At 40.4% G+C, this 26,695-nt stretch overlaps 2 protein-coding genes across 5 annotated transcripts in view; one reads left to right on the forward strand and one right to left on the reverse strand.

The window, feature by feature from the left end:
- On the forward strand, positions 1–9,093 carry LOC148893223 (glycogenin-1-like). The gene is made up of 7 exons (XM_089003844.1): positions 1–152; positions 1,441–1,573; positions 1,970–2,144; positions 3,377–3,539; positions 3,625–3,751; positions 4,551–4,788; positions 6,391–9,093. The coding sequence occupies exons 1-7, from the start codon at positions 134–136 to the stop codon at positions 6,595–6,597; spliced, it is 1,062 nt and encodes a 353-aa protein (XP_088859970.1). The 5' UTR covers positions 1–133; the 3' UTR covers positions 6,598–9,093.
- hltf (helicase-like transcription factor) overlaps positions 6,983–26,695 on the reverse strand; it is a 22,920-nt gene continuing 3,207 nt past the window's right edge. For 2 of the 4 annotated variants that reach the window (XM_089003836.1, XM_089003835.1), the window contains exons 7-26: positions 25,657–25,848; positions 24,272–24,349; positions 24,164–24,188; positions 24,044–24,095; positions 22,691–22,752; positions 22,582–22,617; positions 22,392–22,511; positions 22,212–22,306; positions 21,994–22,137; positions 20,632–20,788; positions 19,043–19,114; positions 18,788–18,923; positions 17,220–17,399; positions 16,022–16,137; positions 14,910–15,091; positions 13,885–14,010; positions 12,749–12,861; positions 12,486–12,666; positions 10,711–10,791; positions 6,983–10,637 (exon numbers count right to left, since the gene is read on the reverse strand). In XM_089003836.1, coding sequence (XP_088859962.1) covers positions 10,494–10,637; positions 10,711–10,791; positions 12,486–12,666; positions 12,749–12,861; positions 13,885–14,010; positions 14,910–15,091; positions 16,022–16,137; positions 17,220–17,399; positions 18,788–18,923; positions 19,043–19,114; positions 20,632–20,788; positions 21,994–22,137; positions 22,212–22,306; positions 22,392–22,511; positions 22,582–22,617; positions 22,691–22,752; positions 24,044–24,095; positions 24,164–24,188; positions 24,272–24,349; positions 25,657–25,848 — 2,292 coding nt within the window. In that variant the 3' untranslated portion in view covers positions 6,983–10,493. The remainder of the gene's footprint in view (positions 10,638–10,710; positions 10,792–12,485; positions 12,667–12,748; positions 12,862–13,884; positions 14,011–14,909; positions 15,092–16,021; positions 16,138–17,219; positions 17,400–18,787; positions 18,924–19,042; positions 19,115–20,631; positions 20,789–21,993; positions 22,138–22,211; positions 22,307–22,391; positions 22,512–22,581; positions 22,618–22,690; positions 22,753–24,043; positions 24,096–24,163; positions 24,189–24,271; positions 24,350–25,656; positions 25,849–26,695) is intronic. The other 2 variants (XM_089003838.1, XM_089003839.1) reach the window with 2 other exon arrangements.

Below are 26,695 nucleotides of genomic sequence, written 5' to 3' on the forward strand. Positions count from 1 at the left end.
GTGCTCTTTAATTCCTGGGCTGGAATTGAGGGCAGCTGCTCGAGACCCAAGTGGCCAGTGGCACCGCCCGACCACCTTTTGCAACACCATCGCGAGGTTTTACTCTGCGTGTTTCCCGATCGAGACACCCCGGATGAGCCTCACGATGTCCGGTAAGACTGCGACTACACGCTTGGCCGCCGGATTCCTCTGCAGTGCTGATGGTGTCCTGCGGTGCCATTTTTAAACGTCACGACTATTTGTTTTAAAAATCGATATGGATATTTTTTTTTTTGTAGGTGCAGTAGGGATATAAGTTGTGTAATTCGTGGGAGTAGTGTCGTTTAACATCAATATTAAACTAATAGTATCGTAATCGGAAGGCTGCGTTTATTTATTTATTTGTCTTTATGAGTTGCGGCAGCAGTTCGGAAAGTCGAGTTAGCGCGCACTTCCGGTGAGTATTTTCAAAATATTGGTTTCGTGTTCTTTTGTTGTTTGTTCTTTTTAATTCTTAATTAGAAGTTAAACCGATCCTAAACTAGACTGAATTTCGCAGCTAATAGTTCCCTTGTTCCACATCTATGTCGAAACGTTCTCAGGGTCAAGAATTATTGTTTTTTAGGCATGTTTCTCGCATTGCTCGCACAGCTATATAGAAATATGGAACTTGAGCTTGATGTCATTCATATATTTAATATTAACGAGACGCACACTTTAGCGGATATGTAAATGTTCACTTGTTTTTCTTTACACTTTATAAGTAGACTGGCACATATTTGCTTAGAATGAAAAACTTAGAAAAACATCAATGATCTAATAAAAGGGTATTTATTTTTATCGCATATTAAATGATGCGCCTGGTTGAGACGCAACTTTTTTTGTCCGAATCGTTTCTCAACTGAAACCGTTAAATGTCACATGTGGAAATGTGTCTGGTTGCATCACCGCCATCTTGCATCTCTATTTAGGAGTGCGATTTGAAGTTGGCAAAGAAATGTACTCATTGCTTCATTTAAAAAAAAATGTTTGTCTGTGGGGATGGGGTGGGTGCTAATATGAACATTGTTCAAATGTAATGTGTTTATTGAAAATAAAATAATCTAAAACAAAATATACTTTGCAAATGGCTTCCTATGACTTCCTGTGATGGTATTTAACTTGATATGGCGGACGTGTGAGTTTGTCAAGTTCATTTCCCACCCCCTCAAACACTCAAAGACCCTTCTGGCACCACTGATATGGACGTTAGGTCAAGTAATAGAGATTACCAAAATAAATACATACATACTAGATTGTGTCTGGAGCCCCTCCCCCACTTCCTGTCAGCCAATGACAAACCGTTGAATTAAAAAAAAAAAAAATGATTCCAGAATCCGTTTCAGTGGTGACTCGTGTAGAATAAAATGTAGAAATTAAACCACGCCATGATAAAATGTGAATATTTTGGTGTTTAATCAGAAGCCTTTGTCACGCTGGCCACCAACGACAGCTACGCCAAGGGGGCCATGGTCCTGGGCCGCTCGTTACGAGACCACCACACCACCAAGAAGCTCGTCACCCTCATCGGACCTCACGTAGCAGAACCGTGCAGGTGACCATAGTCAATCCTTACCACTCTCAACGATTCAAGACTATGATTCAAGGCCAATGGTGTGAAAATAGATAGTCTCGTCTGTGCGGCACTGATATTGGTGTTTCTACGCAGAGGATAAAGAATATCTGATTTATTTATTTTGTGGACACTCAACCCCACAAGCGGCTGTCTTTTTAAAGACACAATTCAGTCAGTATTTGTAAATAAAAAAAAATTTTCTTAATTATTTTGTATTGAAATATATTTGTGTTTAAAGTGTAATAATAATAAGTGTAGTGGAATATACAGTAACTAGTGGTGCCAAAATGACATTCAGGAAATTTGCAGATGGTTATGAGGGTTGAGTATGGATTCATTGCCACTAATGTATCCACATTTCCTTCCTTTTTTCAGGGAGGTGCTGCGCTCCATCTTTGATGAGGTGCGCCTGGTGAACATCACAGATTCGGGCGACACGGCCCACCTCGCCCTGATGCAGCGGCCCGACTTGGGCGTGACCTTCACCAAGCTGCACTGTTGGACGCTGACGCACTACGACAAGTGCGTTTTCATGGACGCTGACACTATGGTGAGTATTGTTTATTTCTTTATTTATTTATTGTAGCAACCTAGCTTATCCTCTTCACTTCAGACTACCTTGAGAATGTAAATTGTTTTATTGTATTTTATTTATATTATTTTATTTCTTTATATTTTTTCATCTATTTATTTTATTTAAATATAAATATTTATGTACATTAGGATGTGTTGTATTATTTATATATATATTTTTGTTTTATTTTGTATTTATTTAACTTTTAGTGACCGTATTTTTTTGTTGTATAAGGCGCACCTTCAATGAATGAAATAAAGTTTTATTGCAACTTTCAACAGACCTGACTGGTTAAGACTGAACAATCCGAATGGTAAAAATTGTTCTCATAGGCCACCATCAATTGTTACATACTGTATTTCTACTTAGTTTACCAAATTAGCTATCTAGCTAGCTATTAAGCTAGCTGCGCTAGCTAGCTATTTGCTATCTATTAGCTATCAGCTATCTAGCTGGCTCGCTAGCTATCTTGTTAGCTACCTATTAGCTATCTAGCTACCTATCTATTAGCTAGCTAGCTTTCTATCTATTTGAGTTACTTACGGGTTGAGTCGATGCTGGCACGTGTGGCTGCCGCTGCTCACTCACAGAAAAACTTAGCCCGTGACTGTAAAGTGACCTTGAGAGTTTTGAAAGGCGCTTAGAAATGAAATGTATTATTATTATTATTATTATTACTAATTCTTCGATTGAGGTGGGGGGGTTGGTGGCTACTGACAGTCGTTGCGAGACCTGTTGTGGCTCAATATTGGCTAGCTGGTTGGCTGACTATCTGTTGGCTAGTTAGCTGGCTATCTGTTGTCTATCTATTGGCTAGCTGGCTGGCTGTGTATTATCTATCTGATGGCTATCTAGCTAGTTAGCTGGCTATCTGTTAGCTAGCTAGCTGGATGGCTATCTATTAGTTATTTAATAGCTAATTAGCTAGCTTTTTATTTATCTGAGTTATTCCGGGTTGAGTCAACGCTGACGCATGTGGCTGCCGCTGCTCACCCACAAAAAAAAAACTGATCCAGTGACTGTAAAGTGACCTTGAGAGTTTTGAAAGGCGCTTATAAATTATTATTATTATTATTATTACTACTATGTGCAGGGTCATCTTTGGAAGAAAATGAAGGCTTTTGGGTGCGCCTTATACTCCGGAAAATACAGTCTATTTTCTATGTTCTTATTTCTTTCCAATTGTGTCTCCCGTCACAAAATATCAGGCCCTCTCCAACATTGACGAACTCTTTGACCGGGAGGAGCTTTCGGCCGCGCCAGACCCCGGTTGGCCAGACTGCTTCAACTCGGGGGTCTTTGTTTTCCGTCCATCTATGGAGACGCACGAGAAGCTGTTGGCCTTCTGCGCCGAAAACGGGAGCTTTGACGGTGATGTTTATTTCTTTAGATTTTTTTGTTTTTAGTTTTGTTGCGCCGAACATGAAAAGAAAACGGTCATTCGTTGTGTCCACAGGTGGCGATCAGGGCGTCCTGAACAGTTTCTTCAACACGTGGGCCACGGCTGACATAGCCAAGCACCTCCCTTTTGTCTACAACCTCAGCAGCATTGCCATTTACTCTTATCTGCCCGCTTTCAAACAGTACGTACACACACACACACACACACACACACACACATTCCTGTTTCAATGGTTTTGTGAGGTCTGGATAACTCCAGATAAGGAGTGAGGCCCACCGTTGCGAAGTTTAGAGAAGAACTAGTGTTACATTTGAACACTAAATGTCACCCTATTTTCTCACGTCAACTTCTTTAAAAACAAAGAAATAAAAAGTGGATTTGAAACTGAAATAACAGCAGGCTTCTGAATGGGTACATTCAAAGTCCTCACCCCTGTAGTGAATTTGGTTAAAATATTGTTTTATTTTTTTGTGGCATCAACTTTTTCCTCTCATTAAACACACACACACACACACACACACACACACACATAAACACACAGTGAGTAAAACGTGTGTGTATCCAAGTGAAATGAAAATACACACCAAAAAAATCATTTTGGGTGAATTTGGGAGGACCTTTCTGAAACAGATGCTTATATAGATCTTCTAGAAGCCTTTCGAATGAAAAACTTGTGAGGACAGGCCAAAAGGTCAAAAGGTCCTCACTTGTCAAAAAAATGTCCTCACTACGTATGGTATAAAATTAGTTAGTGGTCCTCACAAGACTAGTCACACACACACACACACACACACCAACGGCGATTGCATAATGAACCATTAAGTGTTTGTGTGTTCGGACGCATATCTAAGGTCAGTTCAAAGGTGGTCTTTTTTATGTGTTTGAGGGTCCAATTACAAAAAGAGTAACCTGCTGTTGTTGTTGTCGCATGGCCGCCGCCAGTCTCCAATTTGTAACACAAATATCTTCTCTCCACGCAGTTTTGGCCACGACGCCAAGGTAGTCCATTTCCTGGGTAAGACCAAACCGTGGTGCTACACCTACGACGCCCAGAGCGATGAGGTGACGGGCCGTTCGGATGGTTTCGATTCGGGTCGGCTTCACCCGGACTATCTGAAATCCTGGTGGCGGCTATACGTCACGTCGGTGATGCCGCTGCTGCAGCGGGCTTACGGCGATGCGCCGTTCAGCAGTGGCGCCAAAGAAGAGGCCAGCGATGTGAGTTATTTTATTTATTGTATCGATAAAGGTTTCTTCAGCCGTCATCTAGTGCTTCTTTGAAGGTGTCGGACGTTTGGCTTCTTATCCAAGAGGCTTCGTCAGGGAACATTTTTTTTTGCTGGTAGCTTTGGCCCTATACGCATATTCCTACTGTCCAGAGGTGGCGGTGCCAGGTTGGGGCAGCAGAGGACTATTACTTCTATTGTCCTGCCTAATGGGGTCTACGACTGGCCTGATTGCCCCATTTGCCCTGGTATCACCTCATCAGCATAACTAAGCCTATGTGGTCTAAGCATGGACCTATCATAGCAGAGGTCTGGCACGCCACCTCTGGACATTAGGGATATATGTATAGGGCCAAAGCTACCAGCAAAAAAAATAATAGTTCGCTGACGAAGCCTCTTGGATAAGAAGCGAAACGTCCGACACCTTCAAAGAAGTACAGATGACGGCTGAAGAAACCTTTTCATCGATGGACCACTCCTGTACGACTGAGAGCTTACAGATTTATTTTTTTATTATTTAAATTTTAATCAAATGGCTTGATTTTAGGTGTCTACCCATGATAGGTGAGCCTATCAGATTTCACGTTGCAAAGTGAAATAAGCTTTGAAGGCTGAATTAATTTTTGAAAATTATAATTACAGTAAAGTCTCGTTATATCGATATTCAAGGGAGTCCGAAAAAATATCGATATAACCGGGACAATCGATATATCCGACCCTGTTTGCATGTCATTTTCTCGGTGCGTGCATAGAAATAGTATCGATATAACCGGGACTATCGATATATCCGATATCGATATAACGAGACTTTACTGTACGTCCAAGTGAGGCTAAATTATTAGCATCAACCCCATTTTTTTTTGTTGTTTTTTTCAGACACAACAAAGTTCTATTTTTACTGTATGACTTAATGTGCTAACCAGTCAGGTCTGTTGAAAGTTGCATGTTCATTTCATAAGAATTCACGGACAAAATAGAATTAACATCAGTCCGTGATTCAGATATTTATAGGCTAACAGAGAAGGCTTTGCAGGCTGCCACTGGAAGCTAAGCTACTTGAAAAATGATCCTGGGTAAATCTATGCCCCCCCCCCATAAAACCCAATTGCATCACCATCTCTTATCTGTTGCAAGATGCACAGTTGTACTTTGACTGTGTTGATGAAATGCCTTCACCTAGAGTCATGCGGGGGGGGGGGGGGGGGTGTTAATAGTTAGGACGGCGGAAAAAAAATAATCAATGGCACCGCCCTACTCACTCTCCAGTACTTGCACACAGAAAGAATGGAAAATCCTACTGGACCCTCCACACCCTGCCCACCACCTTTTCCAGCGATCGATCCATGCGCACCAAATCCAGGAGACATTTAATTAAACAGTTTCTTCCCCTAACGCCATTAACTCTGTAAACAGTAGCCGAAATATAACTGGATAGTGCCTCATTGCAATTTTTGCATGATGATACTAGTGCAACGAATTCCTTTTGTGTTCTACATACTTAGCCAATAAAGATTATTCTGATTCTAATACCGCTCCCATTTGTAAGGATGAAGACTAATTTACAAAAAAAATGTTATCCTACCTGGTAACGCAGGATAAGCTCCGGCAGGACGATTGCGTCAGTAGCACCGCGGCGTCGTCCTCCTCTACCGCATCCGCATCCGCCGCCGCCGATGTGACTTCCCCGCAGCCCATCACCTCCGAGGAACGAAAGGAACGCTGGGAAGCAGGCCAGATGGACTACATGGGTGACGACTCCTTTGCCAATATCGAACGCAAGTTGGACTCCTTCCTCAAGTAGCAAGTAAGCCTGCAATGGACGACAGAAGGGCCTATGAGGAATTGAACCCCCAACCACCCCTTACCCCACGTCCTCAGTCAATCACAGAAGATTCATTTAGAAGATTAATGTCTTCCAGCTTCACTAAATGCACCGTCGCCGTTTGTGTGAGTGTGAGAGAGGGCATTTCTTAGAAAGTGAAAAATACATAGTGGGATGGAACTTGATCCCTGGGGTGCTTCGTTATCGTTTATTAACACTGTTAAGTTAGCATTTGCAATTCATAGCTCGGATGGGATAGTAATTAAAATAATTTTGCAGTCGTGCCAACAATAAAAACTGATTCAGGACAAAACATCTCACAGGGTTCCTCAACAACACGGTTAAGTAACATTTTTATGCATTAGCATTAGCGACATCGTATCGAGGTAGGAGGCCAGAAATGGAAGAATCACTCTATAATGTAACAATTTGACGATGGTGATGTTATGGATGGAAAACGTTTAGGATGAAAGTTAACCCGACCTTAAACTAGCATCAAGTGAAATTAGCAATAGCAACATGGTGTCAACAATCTAATGTTCGCACTTTACGGCATTTGTGCGTTTATATTTTCAAAGAAATACTGTAGCAGATCACTGTTCACCACTTTAATGAAATTAGCATTAGCATTAGCGAGTTGGCATCGACACTGGAAAAAAGGGTGTTGGCAGTGTTGGATATATAGTTGGATCAAGTATAATGTATTCACTGTGTTTTGGTTTAATAACCTACACTTGTTTTCCCCTACCATATATTTAAGAAATAAAACTAATATTCAACTTTTATGTCAAGGCACCACCGTATTTGGGCTAGGACAGTTAAATCAAACAAAAAAATGAGCCCCACCACCCTATAATGTAACAATTTGCTGATGGAGAGACTGTGGATGGAAAACATTTAGGATGAAAGCTAACCCGACGTCAAACTAGCATCAAGTGTAAATTAGCCATAGCCACATGGTGTCAACAATTTTATGTTCGCACTATACGAAATGTGTGCGTTTTATTTTCAAAGAAATCCTACCCGCGTAGGGAAAACAAATCATGTAGCCGATCACTGTTCACCGCTTTAATGAAATTAGCATTAGCATTAGCGAGTTGGCATCGACACTGGGGGAAAAATGGTGTTAGCAGTGTTGGGTATCTAGTTGGATAGAGTAAAATGTATTCATTGTGTTTTGTTTGAATAACCTAAACCCTTTTTTACCCGACCATATATAAAACAAATATTCAACTTTTATGTCAAGGGACCACCGTACTTAGGCTAGGACAGTTAAATCAAACAAAAAATGAGCCCCATCACTCTGTAATGTAACAATTTGATGATGCTGAGACTCTGGATGGAAAACATTTAGGATGAAAGTTAACCCGACATTAAACTAGCATCAAGTGATATTAGCCATAACAACATGGTGTCAAAAATGTTATGTTCGCACTATACGACATTTGTGCATTTTATTTTCGAAGAAATCCTGTAGCCGATTACTGTTCATCGCTTTAATGAAATTAGCATTAGCATTGGCGAGTTGGCATCGACACTGGAAAAAGCGGTGTTGGCATTGTTGGATATACAGTTGGATCAAGTATAATGTATTTACGGTGTGTTGTTTTCATAACATAAACACACCCTTTTCCGTCCATATATTTGATAAATAAAACTAATATTCAACTTTTATGTCAAGGGATCACCGTACTTGGGCTAGGACAGTGAAGGAAAACAAAAAAAAAATGAGCCCCACAAAATACTGGCAGACATATACAACCTACCGTAGTTTGAAAGAATGAATTGGTCTTTTATACAGTGCGATGGGGGAAGGGAGGAAAAGGGTCTTCTGTTAGCGAGTTTGTTGATGGCCTCTGGAGCAGGACTACATTTTTTCCCTGTTCGGGTTGCCCAGCAACTGTTCAAGTGCGGAAAAAAAATTCAGGACGGGTGGGAGCGTCTGACCCAGTCCTGGATTTCTGCGTTTTGAAAATCAATGCATTCGTTCCCAAAGAGGAGTTTGTATTTTCACCATGTTTTGATGTTCCGTAGCAACTTGTTTGACCTAAAATCGGAAAATTGTCCATGGTTGTCTATTGTGTCCTGCCATCGCCTGACAACGATCTGGTTGTGTGCCAAAATTCGTAAAAACTGATTAATGGGTTGATACATATCTATTTTTTATTTGGGCATTGTTTGTTTTTGGGGTCCTTTTGATTGCAAATGTTGAAACACTACAGTACATCGCCACCTACCTCCCATTCTGTTGCATAGAAGTTGTTCTCTCTGCGGTTTTCCCCCTTTGCCTTCCTGACCAGCTGCCTTATTACCGCGGTCACTGTTTTACCTCACTCCGTTGTGGGAAATTATTGCCCATTTTGCTCCAGTGGAGGTGGGCTACACCCTAAAAAAAGAAATAAAATAAAGTAAAGTAAAAATGTACAATGCACCATTCCCTTGTGGCTATTAAAACACAAGCAACTTGAAATTTAACTTGTTTATTTTTTTTCAAAATCAAAATGGGGGAAATCCTTCAGTTTCAGGTGGATTAGTAGAGCAGAGTACAAACACGGTGAGGAGGCCGTTAGCTGTTGTGCTGCATGTATTCTATTGTATTGCAAACGAACTCAAACATACAATTTACTACATTTAGCAGAAGTGTACATACCTTTTTCTCCGTGGTGATCTTCGCCTCATAAATTAAGGGAGGGGAACTTTTTGCGGGTGAGCTGGAGTTTATCCGGGCTGAGGTTGAGGCACGTAGGTATGTACATGGAATGGCCGCAGGTCAATTACAGGGAATATGTCGACACACAACTTTTCCACTTTGGACAATGTCTCGAACATATTCGGAGCCTCACTGCTTTAATAATAATACATTTAATTTCTAAGCACCTTTCAAAACTCTCAAGGTCACTATACAGTCACAGGATAAGTTTTTTTTTTCCTGTGGGTGAGCAGTGGCAGCCAGACGCACCAGCGTTCACTCAACATGAAAGTAACTCAAATAGATAGCGAATAGCTAGAGAATAGAGAGCTAATAGCTAGCGAATAGTTAATAGCTAGCGAACAGAGAGCTAATAGCTAGCGAATAGGGAGCCATCAGCCAGAGAATAGATTGCCATCAGCTAGCGAATAGCCAAAAGCCAGCGAATAGTTAGCGAATACCTAGCGAATAGATAGCTAATACCCAAATATCATGCTTTCAATTAGTTTTTATAGTTTTTCCTGTTGGATTGAGAGCATGAGAAGAAACGTTCAATTGTCAATAAAAATAAATAAATAAATCATACGGACATGCCTTATTTTTTTTTTTTTTTTTAATTTTCAACCTTGTTTTTTTCTGGTATTTTTCTTACTTAAAATTATAACCTTTACTTTTTTTGTATTCAGCCATTTTTGTTGAGGGCCATTTTGTTCCTTCTGGATAGCAATGTCCATTTCAGGACAGAAAATTATGTTCACCTTTGCTATTATAATTGTAGGTAAATGAAATGTATTATTATTATTATTATTTTATTACTAAAAATTCCCATTCATAAAGACTTTTGGAAACTAAAAATGGTGGCTTAAAGTTTGAATTCAAGGACTTTTTGTTAACATTTTTAGATGAGAGTTCCTTGGGAAAATTACATTGTATTTATTTTCTTTTTTGGGGTGGAGTGGGCAAGTCGATCTGAGATTGCAATCCAGAATCCCCAAAACAGAAGCAGAACTGCCGCCCAGGAACATTTTTTTTAATTCAAGTCCAGCCCAAGAAAGCTTTACGAACATAATATTTGCGGGGTTTTTTTTTTAAACAATTGTATTCCACGCCCGTTTGTGAATTGAACTTCAGTTTTGTAATATAAAAAAAAAGAGAAATGTGGGATGCAGGCACACATGTCCACTTTCTACAACTTCATCAGCGCCTTGATGTCGTTAATGCGCGACGTCTTGCGGTCGGCGTCGGCGGAGCCGAACGCCAGCTCCACCAGTTCCTGTTTCTGTCGCTGGATTTTCACCATGTTCTCCTCCACAGAATCTTTCACGATGAACTGCAGCATAGATACATATCTAGATTATCTGTTTTTATTATTATATGCATGTTTTTTGTCTTCATTTTCCCACCTTGGTCACAAATACTTTTCTCTTCTGACCCAGACGGTGACAACGGTCGATGCATTGCTCCTCCGTGGCCGGATTCCACGCCTAAACAGACGGGGAAGGGTTTATAGCCTTCAAATTTAATCTGATTTTAACTCATTCACTGCCAGGTGATGTGCAAAAATGTGTCCGCTCCAGTGCCAGGGTTTTTGTCATTTTTATTCAAATTGCAGGACCCACAGAATATTGAGTTTTAGGATTACCTAAATATTCAATTTAGTGTTAAATATTCAATTTAGTGTAAGAAAACTATCAAAAAACAGTTAATTCCTAAGTTATATGGGTCTGGAGTTATCTGAGCTTGAAATGGGGGCAGCTATACAAAATAAAATATATATATATTGATTTATATAGCACGCTAAAGCTGGAACAAAGCGCTAAAATGAATAAAAGGCAAATGCTGCCCCCTCGTGGAAGGGAAAAAACATGGGCAGAGGTCTGACCAGCGCTTTTTCTGCAGCCCCCGCCAGAATAATTGTATTTTATTCATTATTGTATTATATATTATAGTACCTATGCTTGTCTGTGACTGTAAAGTGTCCTTGAGAGCTTTGAAAGGTGCTTAAAATGTATTATTATTATAATTATTATTATAAAAACCACCCGAATAAATTCGGGTATGGCGCTCAATGTCACACTTTTCGAAATTCTGAAATTAATTGAGGAATGGCGCTCAATCACACTTTTCAATTCCCGAATAAATTCAGGACTGGCAGCGAATGAGTTAATCAAATATTTTACTCCTGTTTGCTTAAAGGGAAAGCGAAATGATACAGAAAAAAATACTTTGTTTCCCCATCCTGACTAGGAAAACAAAATGTATTTTTGATATGAAAAAAAATTGTTTCCTCACTGACATCAGAAAAACGTTTTATCGCATCTAAAATACCCAAAACACACAGGCTGATATTTTTGGTCAAATGCAATAACACCAATAAAAATAATACATTTCATTTTAAAAGCCTTGCAAATGACTTAAAGTATCCCAAAACTGTCACAAAATGAGCTCGGAACTGGGCAGATTCGGAAAGTCCCGCCCCCTTTTTCGTGACGTCACTATTGGTCACACACTGCCTTGCTCCAGAATCAAAACAAAGGCTTCAGAGAGTTCAGATTCGGAGAAGATGCTTTCTTGTTACTCATCCAGTTATGAATAGGATTCAAATAGTTCTGAAGAGGAAAGCATACATGTTTGCAATCGATTATAGAAGTCCATCCGTATCAATTCGAGCCATCTGCACTCCAATGTAGCAGCCAGAAAATGCGCAAGATGGCGCACAAGCTGTTGGAAATGGGGCTGATTTGTCCGCTGGGAATTTGTGTCAACTTACACCTTCTTTATGCGTTGTTACCGCAATTGGCTGCGACACACAACGATTCACCACTGCGTTATTTATGTAGTTTTCCTTCTAATTTCGCCATCAACATGGTGTTGGGTGTACCCAAAATGCATTGTGTGTCACTTTCTCGGTCAGGGGCGTTCCCTCCGTGACGTCACTTAGGGATCGTCATCAACTCGAAAACTAGACTTCATGAATATTCAGCGCAAATCTTAAAACGTAAAATCTAGCTATATGCGCTGGAATCTTTGTCAAATGCGCTCAGTAGAAGTCGTGTGACAAATTATGGACGCAACTTGGACAACTGGAGGTGTCGGTTGTCCTTGAAATAATGTGAAAAACAGGACTTAGTTGTTCAAATCTGCCCCCCTTGCCCCTTCCCTCCAAAGTTGTACTCACAGGATCCATGAGGAAGACATGGGAGGCGGCTGTGAGGTTGAGTCCCACCCCGCCGGCTTTGAGCGACAGTAACATGATGGCAGGGCTGCTCGGGGTCATGCTCTGGAAGTCTTGAATCACTTGGGTGCGCTTCTTTTGGCTCATGGTGCCGTCCAGTCGCACAAACCTGAAACCGTGCTCCCTAACCGCGCCACGACGTCACATGATGTGATTGATGTGATTGACAGGTGAAGCTTGTGCGTTTGTGTATGAGCGAGCGGTACCTGAGCGGCGTCTCCAGGATGGTGAGGAAGCGAGTGAATTGCGAGACCACCAAAGATTTGATGGTGCTGTCTTCACGTCGCAGACGTAGCAAGTTGCCGATCAGCGCTTGGATCTGTGTGCACGCGCACATATAGCGCGATCATTAGCAACCAAACGCCGCGTGTTTAACGTCACACAGGGAAATAGGCTGGTTGATAGCGGGTTCTATAAGCATGATTATTATATTACTTTTTTCATAATAATAATAAATTACATTTTAAGCGCCTTTCAAAGATCTCAAGGACACTTTACAGTCACAGACAAGCATAGGTACTATAATAACTAAATTTAATTTAAAGCAGATTCTTTACTTACAGACAGTGTAGGTGTTCAAATACCGGACATAATAAATAAATAATAAATAAAATACAATCACAAATAAAAATAAAATTAAAAGTATCATTGTAATTATAATGCAAAAAATTAACTAAATGTTAATTCTCGTGTATTTTAACACTTTTTTTATGTATGTATGGATGGATGGATGTATGTATGTATGTATGTATGTATGTATGTGTCTGTGTGTATGTATGTATGTATGTATGTATGTATGTATGTATGTATGTATGTATGTATGTATGTATGTATGTGTGTATGTGTGTATGTATGCGTATGTATGTATGTAGATAGGTAGGGTATGTATGTATGTATGTGTGTGTGTGTATGTATGTATGTGTGTATGTATGCGTATGTATGTATGTAGATAGGTAGGGTATGTATGTATGTATTTATGAATGTATATTTATATTTATTTGCCATTCAATCATATATTTATATATTTAATCATGTATGTTTATGGATTTCTTCATGTATATGTATTTATGTATTTCTTCATTTGTATTTATTTATTTTTTATTTTGTATGTATTTTATTTATTTTTTGTTTATTTATTTATTTATTTATTTCTTCATTCAGGATTAGTGTATTTATTTTTGGTGTATTTATTTATTTGTTTGTTTATTTATGCATTTATGTATTCTTCATTTATGTATTCATTCATTTTTGTATTCATTCATTCATTCATTCATTTTTGCAATGTCTTGCTCAGTGAAAGCGTTCCAAAAGAACCACGTCGAGTCTGTAGCGGCGCATTTACCTTCGAGCTGGTCCTCCATTTTCCGGGACTTCTTCCGCCATTTTCTTCCGCAATCTCCTCTTGAGGGAACTCCACCAGCTCGTTGATCTTGATGTCGCTCCGACAAAGTGGGCAGCGGGCGCTCTCCTGCGTATGTAAGTAAGTCTCTTAAAGGACAACCGACACCTCTGGACAAGTTGCGTCCATAATTTGTAAAATGACTTCTACTGAGTGCATTTGACAAAGATTCCAGCGCATATAGCTAGATTTTACATTTTAAGATTTGCGCTGAATATTCAGGAAGTCTTGTTTTCGAGTTGGTGACGATCCCCTAAGTGACGTCACGGAGGGAACGCCCCTCACCGTGAAAGCAGCACACAATGCATTTTGGGTACTTTTTTTTGGACTGAAAACACCATGTTGATGGCGAAATTAGAAGGAAAACTACATAAATAACGCAATGGTGAATTGTTATGTGTCACATCCAATTGCGATAACACGCATAAACACAAATTCCCAGCGGCCAAATCAGCCCATTTCCAACGGAGCTTGTGCGCCATCTTGTGCATTTTCTAGGCGCTACATTGGAGTCCAAATGGCTCGAATTGATACGGAAGGACTTCTTTAATCAATTGCGAACATTTACGCTTTCCTCTTCAGAACTATTTGAATCCTATTCATAACTGGATGAGTAACAAGAAAGCATCTTCTCCAAATCTGAAATCTCTGAAGCCATTGTTTTGATTCTGGAGCAAGGCAGTGTGTGACCAATAGTGACATCATGAACAAGGGGGCGGGACTTTCCTCATTTTGTGGCAGTTTTGGGACACTAAGTCATTTTTTATTGGTGTTTTGCATTTGACTAAAAATATCATACTGCGTGTTTTGGGTATTTTAGATGCTATAAAACGTTTTTCTGATGTCAGTTAGGAAACAAAAAAAATGGTGTCGGTTGTCCTTTATAGTGCCCGTCCCAAATTTTCTTTCCCATATGATAAAATCACGCTCCCCACGTGTTGGATCGGCAACATCTCCGGCATGCATACCTGCTCCGTGCCGATGACCTGTGCGATGCAAGGTCGGCAGTAAACGTGGGCGCAGTGCGTAATGACGGGCAGGCGCACCGAGTCCAGACACACGGAACACTCCTCGTCCGAGCCGCTTGCCAGAACCACGCGCAGCTTCTCGATCAGGTGCTCGCGAAGCTCAGCCGGCGTGGACGCCAAGCCTGAATGAAAAGGGGGAAAGCGCTCACAAATGAGGCCATAGTTGGCTTTGTTCTAACAATCTACAACTCACTACAGTGAGACCTCAACTTACAAACACCTTAACTTACAAACTTTTCATCTTACAAATGTCAAATTTCTGAAAATTAAACCTTATAAAAAGCACTATTTTCATAATACACACGACCGAACAGCACCAGAGGTTAAGTTACCAACAGTCCTTAGCAATTTATTTCTTTAATTACAGTCGTCATGTAATGCGCCTCTCTTTCCAAACAGCAATTCCCTTTGACCTTCGACCTCCAACGCCATTCCATCAAGCCATAAATGACCATCACAAATGTAAATAAAGTGACTTTATGATACAATGCGGTGTATTTCTTTCATTAAAATACAATAGCACATTTATTATACATAGAATAAGGTATGTTGTGTGTAGTCTTAAGGATTAATTAGTTGAAAAGTATATTTTATGGAAACCCGGGAACGGATTATTCCCATTTTAATGGTTTCCTATGGGAATTTTTTTTTTTGAGATACACACTTTTCGCCTTACACACTCTGTCTGGGAACCAATTAAGTTCGTAAGGTGAGGTCTCACTGAATTTGTACTCAGATGACAAAATACATTGACAAGTTCACTTTCAAGGGAAATAAGATTTGGCTATTTAATTTTTTTTTTAATTACAATGCAATTCGAGTGAAAATGACAAAAACCCTGGCACTGGAATGGACACATTTTTTTCACATCGTCTGGCAGTGAATGAGTTCATTTCTCCAAAGATCACACATGAAAAACTTCTTCCTCGCAAAGTTGTAAATTTATTCTTATAGAGCGCAATTATATAATTAATTTCGCTTCTTCTAACACAGCGATTCAAAGCTTATTCTAATGTTTTTTTTTGCTTATAGTTGCAGGAAAAGCAACGCACCTGCATCGGAGGTGGTGTTAGCTAGTAGGTCAGGGTGGCAGCAGTGCTGTCGCAACCTCATCAGGATGGCCAGCACATCTGCGTAATTCCTCAAAACGGTCCCTTCAGCAACGTATCTAGACACAAATTGGCAAATTGTTGAGTGTCTCATCAAAGTTCTAATTTGTATAATTTAACATTTTTTACAGGGTCGAAAGTTTACAACACATCCACACCAAATGACCTTCCCTACCAAATGACAGCAAAAAAAAAGCTGCTGTCTTTTATTCCCGATGTAAAATAATCAACGTACAGTGATGCCTTGGCTTACGAACTTATTTGGTTCCCAGACAGTGTGTAAGGTGAAAAGTGTGTATCCCAAAAAATAATTTCACATAGGAAACCATTAAAATGAGAATAATCCGTTCCCAGGTCCCCATAAAACATAATTTTCTACTTTCTAATTTTCTTAAAACTACACAAAATATACCATATTTTATGTATAATAAATGTGCTATGGTATTATAATTAAATATATAAACTGTACTGTATAATAAAGTCGTTTTATTGAGATTTGTGATAGTCGTTGATGGCTTGATAGAATGGAGTGGCCGCTTTCATCAGCATTAAACACTTGATGAGGAACGTCACCTTCTTCTTTCATAATCTTGAGGAATGATCCCTTATAGCGATAATTTTACCTTGTTCTTCATCAATTGTGTTCTGTTTAGCTGAACACAACACTGTTTAGCTATCAAAATTGATAGCTTTTTGCATCAAGTGTATAGATGGCTTGTGCGGGTTGTTTGTGGAGCCTGATCGATGGGATATTTTAACCTTACAGTCTACACTCTGCCTTTGAACTATCAAAGTTGAAATGAGTCCAAATTTCACTGTTTTCTATCCATGTTCTCACTCTCTCACTGTCATCTGCCTCTCCCTTTAATGTTTAACCCCTCCCCCTCACTGCTGCGTTCTTGACCAATCACGTGGCTTTAACCGAAGACTGGGGGCGGGGAATAGAGGACAAAAACCGTCGGCTGCCATTTTCTTGTTAGGAGAACGGGCTCATTCGCCAACGACACATCACTCATTGTGGCGCTCCGTGTGTATCCCGAAAAACAGTTCGTATGCCAAGGTAAAATTGTCATAGATGTAAAAGTTCGTAAACCGAAAAGTTCGTAAGCCAAGGGGTTCGTAAACCGAGGTATCACTGTACCTGCCAATGGTGCGTCTCCCTTCGTTGTGCGCCAGCTCGTACTCCTCGCGCTCTGCAACGCTGAGCTCCACTTGTTCCACGCAAACGGTCTTGTCGGGCAGGGTGACCAGCGGGCGACCGTTCACCTCGCTGGTTTTGGTGCGCCGCAGCGTGATGCACTTGACCAGCGTCTGCAGGTTCCTGAACAAATTCATATTTCATTTTATGTTTTTTTTTTTATTATGGGGGGGGAGTAGGGATGGAGGGAGGAATTGTGAGCGAGAGAAGGAAATTTCTTCACTTGAAAAATGTGTAAATAAAGACACCTTTTCCATGTAAATGCCCTAATTTGTTCTAAGTAGGCCCAAAATGTTTGCAGACATGTTCTCGAAAGCATTTAAAATGTGAGAATCAGAATTAGATGATTCTGCAATAAATAACAATTGAAAGCTAACAAGATGCAGCGCAACCCAAAAATTGTATTTCAACCAAAAATTTCCAAATCGTGTGGAAAATATCAAACTTTTGGCATTTTCTACAAAAAAAATGGCTGATCAGAATCAGAAAGCCTTTAATAGTCCAAAAATGGGGAAATTAGCAATCGTGATTTGTTTTAGCTTTATTTCCCCTTGAAACAAAGAAAACACTGCAGTGTTCTATCTGTCTGTCTCGCTAGCTTAGCCTCTCTCTAGCTAGCTAACTTAGCTATCTCTATCTAGCTAGCTAGCTTAGCTATCTCTCCATCTCTATCTACCTTGCTAGCTTAGTGATCTTAGCTATCTCTCTCGCTAGATAGCTTGTCTATCTCTATTTAGCTAGCCTAGCTATCTATCTAGCTAGCTTAGCTATCTCTCTCCATCTCTATCTATCTAGCTAGCTTTATGTCTTAAGTGTAAGTGTTTTGTTTTTCTACTTTCTTTCCTTTTATCACTTTGCTGCTGTGAAATGTGAATTTCTCCACTGCGAGACTAATAAATGAAAATCCAATCCAATCCAATAGATAGCCAGCCAGGGAGCCAGCTAGGTAGCTACCTAGGTAGCCAGTCAGATAGCCAGCTAGATAGCTAAATAGCCAGCTAGATAGCTAGCTAGCTAAATGATAACTAATAGCCAGCTAGATAGATAGCTAGCTAAATGATAACTAATAGCCAGCTCGCGAGTTAGATACCTAATAGATAGCTAGCTAGTAAGCCACCCAGATAGCTAGCTAGGTAGCCAGTTAGATAGCTAGCCAGATAGATAAATAGCCAGCTAGCTAGCTAGCTATCTAATAGATAAATAATAGATAGCGAGCTCGCGACTTAGATAGCTAATAGATAGCTAGCTAAGAAGCCACCCATATAGCTAGCTAGGTAGCCATTTAGAAAGCTAGCCAGATAGCTAAATAGCCAGCTAATAGATAACTAATAAATAGCACGCCCACTAGTTACTGTAGATAGCTGATAGCTAGCTAGGAATCCACCTAGATAGTAAGCTAGGTAGCCAGTTAGGTCACAATAACATAACCAAAAAAAAAAAAGAAAACACTGCACCATTTTGAAAAGAAAAGCGTTTTAATGTGTCTGAGAAATAAAAAAAAATGGCCTTACTGCAGGCCGGCTCTGTCTCCTTGCATGACGGGCCTCTGGATGACTCGATTCCACCATTCCCTCACGTCGAACGGCTTGAGGCGCAGGAAGGCCAGCAGCATCCAAAGGTCCTTCACGCTGTTCTGAATGGGCGTCCCTGGATGGTAAGTAGGGGGGTGTGGGGGTGTGGGGGGGGGGGGGGAACAGACAGAAGACGTCAATCAACGCACGAGCGCCGCCGTGACGGCTGACAATGGCACTCAGTGGAGCGCAGACCTCCGCCACGGTGGATTATTCCAGATTGCAGCGGTCTGTCTATCAAGTCAAAGAATACTCGGCAAAGAACAGCTGAAAAAAGACACATTTGCAAGCATTGGATCAGATGTTCAGAACATTCAGATTCTTTTGAGCACCCCCCCCGCCCCCCCTCCATTGAAATCTTTCGAGGAACTCGTATCACACGAGTTGTGAACATTCTGAGATTCTGGGATGCCATGAGAAGCATTTGAGTTCAGAATGTTCAAAAGTCATCTTGAAATTTGGGTTCGCTCGAGCGGTTAGCTAAAAAAATAATAATAACGGTTTATGCGACAGTGGTTTTAGAATCCACTTCAGTTGTATTTAATTTTGAATTAGTGTGTTGCGTTCGGGGCAAATTCAATAAACGGGTCAATTAAAAAAACTGATTATAATCACGATCAATAATAATAATAATAATATTGTATTTCCGGATTCAGGAATTTCCGTTTGACAGAATTCCTTATGAGAGAAGATTTATGACAGTCTAGCCAGCTAGCAAGCTAGCTACCTAACTATCTATTTTATATCTATTAGCGATATCATAATAATCATAATAATACATTTCATTTATAAGCGCATTTTCAAAACTCTCAAGGTCACTTTACAGTCACGCGTTAAGTTCTTCTGTGGGTCAGCAGCGGCAGCCACACGCGCCAACCCGGAATAACTCAAAAATATAGAAAGCTTGCTAGCTATGTAATAGACAGCTAGATAGCTAATAGCTAGCTAGATAGTCAATATGTTTCCTGACTTAAATAGCTAGCTAGCTAGATAGCTAGCTAGATAGATAGCAAGCTCGCTAGATGGCTAATATGTTTCCTGACTTGACTTGAAGATTGCACCGATAAGTATGATAATAATAATAATAATAATAATAATAATAATAATAATAATAATAATAATAATAATAACATTTTGAAAGGCGCTTATAAATACAATTCAGAATGATAATAATAATAATCTCCTTTTCCTTTTGGCTTTCCCCTTCTGGGGTCGCCATAGCGAATCAGTGAATAATAATAATAATAATAATAATAATAATAATAATAATAATAATAAAGACGCACCAGGTTGGAGAGCATTATTTTTGTCGGTTGAACTTCAAATTCAAATTGCACCATGCATTTGATATAGTTAGCGCAATTATGCTAAGTTCAGATGTGACATGAACTACTATGTTATGTGTCGCTTAGTGTTTTTGGGGGTTGTAACTACATGAAGGAGGGGCGCAAGGGCAGGGGAGGGGGGGCTTGAGTGGAGGGAACCCTTTGACAGACGAGAGGTGGAAAAAAAAGTTTGGACGCGTCTCTACGATCGGGTGACTAATGCCAAATGCTAACGCTAAGTGCTATCTTGGTAGCCAGTTCAATAGCTGTAGATGAGTCAATGCACTCATCACGGATTGAATAACACCCCCCCGCCCCCGGCGTCAGGTTTGGTTACATGGCGCCAGAAACGTTCACCGTTGCGGATTTAGACTCGTACCACTACATTTCCCATGATTCTTAGCCACGGAACCAGGAAGTACTTTTGGTCCAACGAAATATGAGCGTATGATTGTGTACCGGACAGAATCCAGCGTCGCTTTGCTTTGAGATCCAGAACAGCCTTGCTCATATGCGCGTTGGGATTCCGGACGACGTGGCCCTCGTCCAGCACCACCCGCAACCAGTCGATGTCATGCAAGGGACTGATGACATCATGCAGGCTTCTGTTCTTACTCTGGAAACAAAAAGTGGTCCCATCAGACATGCTGTACATTATGAATATTGCACCGAAGAAAATCGTGACTTTGATCAAAATAGGAGGAAATCTGAGAACAATTAAAATTACATCGGAAGATAAAGCGATTCTGAGTATTAATAGTAATACAGTGATATCTCGGCTTACGAACGCTTTAGCTCACGAATATTTCACCTTACAAACATTAAATTCATAAAAATATAATCTTGGCAGCTAAACTAGCCTTCCGCGGACGAATCAAACCACAAAGCGCCACGTGGCTGGCAGACTATTTTTCTTCACCCCCTTCCTTGAGTGCAGACGTGGTTTGTTATCGAGTGGAGTCTTCTACTTTTCCTTTGGACTTTTCCCTTGACGGGGTCGCCACAGCAAATCAGTGTCCTCCATCTTCAGAGGTTTGATCCGCATGTTTGTTTTGGCCAAGCTTTTACGTCGGATGCCCTTCCTGACACCACCCTCTGTATTTTTCTGGGCTTATTTTGCTTTTTTGGGACAGAAAAAGACCCCACCACAGGCTAGTGTTCAGCCAAAGAGGACACAAAAGAAAATTACGGTCGAGCAGAAGGAGATCATCCAAAAACATGAATGAGGGGTGCGCTTGCGTGAATTAGCGTCCCAGTACCAGTATGCTAAGTGGACCATTGCTACGTGTGGCTAAGGGTGTTTATGTGTTGTCTAAGCAATGGTCTCAGGAAATAGAAGAGGTTGAAAATCTTCTATTGATTTCGATTGATGAAAAGCAGCTCGCAGGGGACAGTGTGAGTGAGGGTATTATCGGCGAGAAAGCACGGTAACTTCACTCGGATATCAAGAGGCAACTACATCAACGACCATCACAAAGGTAAATAAAACGACTTTATTATACAGTACAGTTTACTTCTTTAATTATAATACAATAGCACATTTATTATACATAAAATAAGGTATATTTTGTGTAGTTTTAAGGCTTATTTAGTAGAAAATCCTGTTTTATGGGGACCTGGAAACGGATTATTCTCATTTTTAATGGTTTCTTATGGGAAAAAAATGTTTGGCAGACAAACCTTTCGCCTAACACACACTTTCTGGGAACCAATTAAGTTTGTAAACTGAGGTATCACAGTAATAATAAGAATAACTGAGAATATGACACAAATATGAACCAAAAAAAAAACTAAAAAGTGGATGAAAAAAAAAATTCTAACCGTGAAGTCGGCAGCGAGGACGTTGTAGGTGGTGAGCACCACATCCTGAGAGGAGAGGAACTTGGTGCTCCTGTTACGATCGGGTCCGTGGTACATGTACACTTTCAGTTTGACGTCGGCTCGCACGTGCTCTTCAAACTGGTCCTGCAAACATTTTTTTTTTTTTTTCGTTAATCCTGAACGTCACCGTGGCTAATTGGCAAGGTAACCGTGCCTACCAGCCAATTGCTGAGCACTGACAGCGGACATATGATGAGAGTCGCCCCTGCCGACACAGCTTCGCTCGGATTCTCTGCGGCGTAGTAATCGGTAGCTGTTAAAAGACAAAACGCGCAAATGAAAATGTTGATTTTTACGAACAAATTCACATTCGAATCCTCTTTGCTTGAGTATCTCACCCTGCACTGAGCTGGCTTTTTTTTTCTTCTTTTTCTTCTTGAACGAATTCAATGACGGCGACGGCGGTCCTCCGCATAACGCAGACTCAAAGTCAGTATCCTCCAGCAACTCCGACGCCTCTACAGGACATCGCGTTAACACGGGAACATTTTTAAAAAGTCAAATGTGATGATTCACGACCGCGCTTACCATATTTCCGCTTGGTGGCTTTTGCCGTTCTTCTGCCTGAAACGGTGGAGCAAAAGTATTGAAATTGATGCAGTCGTGGGGGGGGGGTGGTCAAGATTTCGGTTCCCACCTCTGTCTGACAGTTTGTCCTTAACGTTAGCGGAGGAAAAACACGATTGCTCCATGTGGACCCTGGAAAAATATATAAAACATAAGTTCGATTATTGACAACAACAATAATAATACATTTCATTTATAAGCGCATTTCAAAACTCTCAAGAACACATTTTTATTTTACAACCGACGCCTCCGGACAAGTTGCGTCCATAATTTGTAAAAATCACTTCAAATGACTTCTACTGAGCGCATTTTACAAAGATTCCACCGTGTATCGCTATATTTTACGTTTTAAGACTCGCGCTGAATATTCACGAAGTCTTGTTTTCGAGTTGATGACGATGCCTGACGTGACGTCACTAAAGGAACGCCCCTGACTGACAAAGCGCCACACGATGCATTTTGGGTACTTTGTTTGGTCTGAAAACTTCGTGTTGATCCGTGTTTATGGCAAAATTAGAAGGAAAAAAAACATAAATAACGTAATGGTGAATTGTTGTGTATTGCAGCAAGACTACTATTTGATACTAGTTGACACAAATTCCCAACAGACAAATCCGCCCATTTCCAACGGAGCTTGGGTGCCATCTTGTGCATTTTCTGGGCGCTACATTGGGGTCCAGATGGCTCGAATTGATACGGAAGGACTTCTTTAATCGATTGCAAACATGTATGCCTTCCTCTACAGAAGTATTTGAATCATATTCATAACTGGATGAGGAACAAGAACGCATATTCTCCGAATCTGAAGCCATTGTTTTGATTCTCGAGCAAGGCAAGGCATCCTGGCGTGACATCACCAACAAAGGGGCGGGACCTTTGAAACTCGGCATTTCCGGGGTCATTTTGAAGTAGTTTTAGGCCACTTTAAGTCATTTTTATCGGTGTTTTGCATTTGACTAAAAATATCAGCCTGCGTGTTTTGGGTATTTTCGATGCTATATAACGTTTTTCTGATGTCAGTTAGAACAAAAACATGACAACAAAAAAAATGGTGTCGGTTGTCCTTTAACATAACACCATTTCAAATTTAAAATGTATTTTTTTTGTCAATAGGTTTACTTAAAATAAATCATTATTAAAGAACGTTTCAATGTAACTGCACAAACTTTGCAAAATGTCGCATTATCAATGAACAACTAAGCCAGCATGAGGCGAGCATTCAAGGGGAGGACAAGAAAAAAAATGATGCTAAAGTCTTTACTAAAATTATCTTCATCTCAAATACAACTTTCTAGGTATCAAACAATTTCATGAGATGTGGTTGTGTCAAATGCATTTTGGCTCTTTACTTCAGTTTTACCGATATAGACCTACAATACGAAATCCAAAATAAACTCATGTGGGAAGAGTGTGTGACACATACGGGCTGGATCGTAGACCGTGAGCCGCAGCGCCACTCGGTCCGGCTCCATCTGCTATAAAGCGAAAACAAGGTGAGGTGCTCTTCGGCAAAAATGGTGAGATTGAAGTGTGTGAATCGTACTTTTTCGAGGTGAAGAATGCTCCTGCTGTAAAGACACAACAAAAACAACATCAGAAACGGCGCGGCGGTCTGCTCAGGCGCAGATTTGATGCTGAGCGTGCCACCTACGCGATTGTACACGACGGGCAGGGGCTTTCCCTCGTGGAAGTTGGTAAGGATGAGCGCAATGGTTGTCAGCGTTTTACCCTGGGAAAGAAACAGGGGTGGATCAGCAGGATTGTGACGGACCCGCCCACAATCGGTGAAAAAAAAAGCCACAATATAAAAACATGACATGGTTCTACACCCGCAACACGCTTTGCCCGCTAGCATATTTTATTATTATCATTATTCTGTTATTGTGACTAAATGATGGCTCCACACATTAGCTCGCTAGATAGTTAGCTAAAATAGCTAAGCTAACTGATTAGCTAGCTAGAGAGAGATAGCTAAGATAGCTATGCTAGCTAGCTAGATAGAGGGAGATAGCTAAGCTACCGGTAGCTAAGATAGCTAAGCTAGCTAAGATAGCTGAGCTAGCAAGCAAGCTAGTAATATAAATATATATAAATCTATATATAAATATCAATAAATATAAAAAAATTAAATATATAAATATAAATAAATATAAATCAACATACATCCATACAAATAAATATCTAAATCCAAATAAATGTGCAGAAATATATAAATAAATTCAAAATAAATAAATAAATAAATGTGTAAATAAATAAATTAGTACATAAATAAATACATGTGTAAAAAAAGAAATAAATGTGTAAATAAATAAATAAATGGGTGAATCAATGAAGAGATAGATCGACAGACAGATAGATAAATATATAGCCAGATAAATAGATCTATAGCTAAGCTAGCTCGAGCACTAGCTTTCCAAATAGAGATAGCTAAAATAGGCAGACACAGGCAGAATGATAGACAGCTAAGCTAGCTCACTAGTTTGCCAGATAGAGATAGATAAGCAAGCTAAACTAGACAGACAGATACCTAAGCTAGCTCACTAGCTTGCCAGATAGAGCTAGCAAAGCTAGAGAGACAGGCAGAGAGACAGACTGTCAGACACAGTGCGGGATTTGTGTGTTGCCTTAAAGCACAGGTGTCAAAGTCAAGGCCCGCGGGCCAAATCCGGCCCGCCACATCATTTTTTTCGGCCCGCGAAAGCAAATCAAACTTGTTAAATTCCATGATTGCTAAAATCTGAGCCAAAATTTCATATTTTTGGATGTCAACCACAATAAAAGTCATTATTCTTGACTTCAGATTTGAAAACGAGTTATTCATTAATTTGCTGTGTGCTCTATATGTAATATTTGAAGGGATTTAAACATACTAATGGGTTCCCCAAATTCATAACGGCCCTCGAGAGGAAACCATAACTACGATGTGGCCCGCGGCAAAAAATGACTTGGACACCCCCGCTTTAAAGCATTCACAAATTAACACAAATTAATGACATCATCAATGACTCGACTATTGGCAAGCTATCACCCACTCACCAGTCCCATGTCATCAGCCAGTATCCCGCCGAGGACCCTCTCGGGTATTTCTTTGGCGGAGAAGCACGTCAGAGTGTTGTAGTACAAATCGCCGCGCTTCTCCCAAAATGGCGGCAGCACACACTCGTTCTCGCGGGCGCACATCCAAGACAGCGCTTGCCGCTGGTGGGGCATCAGCGCCGTGGCCACAGACTGGAAACAATATCAAGGTCGATGATGAACACAGTCAATGTCTTTATGTGAAGGAGTGACGTTTCTGTGTTCTTATGATAGTGATGTATGAGTTTGTTTTATTATATATTTATTATTACTATATTAAATACAGTGATGTATGAGTATTTTGTACAGATTTTGTTGCAGAGTGCTTGGGTCTATGTGGACCCCTCCAAAATAAAAGGGCCCGGCTCTCCAACAAGCTATGACTTAAAGGACAACCGACGTCTCCGGACAAGTTGTGTCCATAATTTGTAAAATGGCTTCAAATGACTTCTACTGAGCGTATTTTACAAAGATTCCACCGCATGTAGCTATATTTTATGTTTTAAGACTTGCACTGAATATTCCGGAAGTCTTGTTTTTGAGTTGGTGACGAGTCCGTATGTGATGTCACTGAAGGAACGCCCCTGACCGAAAAAAGGACACATTGTCGCAGTCCTTCCATCACGTCAATGCATTTTGCTGTACTTGTTTGGTCTGAACGTCATATTGCACCAAAAAGAGGCAGAAGAGGGCGGCAAAGCTCCATGTAAGGAATTTATCAGCCTGTGAAAACGGGCTGATTAATTCCTCACACGGAGCTTTGTCGCCATTTTCTGCCTTTTTTGGTGATACATCCCCCCAATGTTGCCTCAAAATGGCACGGAATAAATTCTTCAATCGATTGCAAACATGTATGCTTTCCTCTTCAGAACTATTTGAATCATATTCATAACTGGATGTGGAACAATAAAGCATATTCTCCGAATCTGAAGCCATTGTTTTGATACTCCACCAATGCAAGACATCTTGGCGTGATGTCACAAACTGGGGGCGGGACTTT

This window comes from Hippocampus bargibanti, linkage group LG09, assembly GCF_051943395.1.
Source record: "Hippocampus bargibanti isolate YZ-2025 linkage group LG09, ASM5194339v1, whole genome shotgun sequence".
Taxonomy (NCBI): domain Eukaryota; kingdom Metazoa; phylum Chordata; class Actinopteri; order Syngnathiformes; family Syngnathidae; genus Hippocampus; species Hippocampus bargibanti.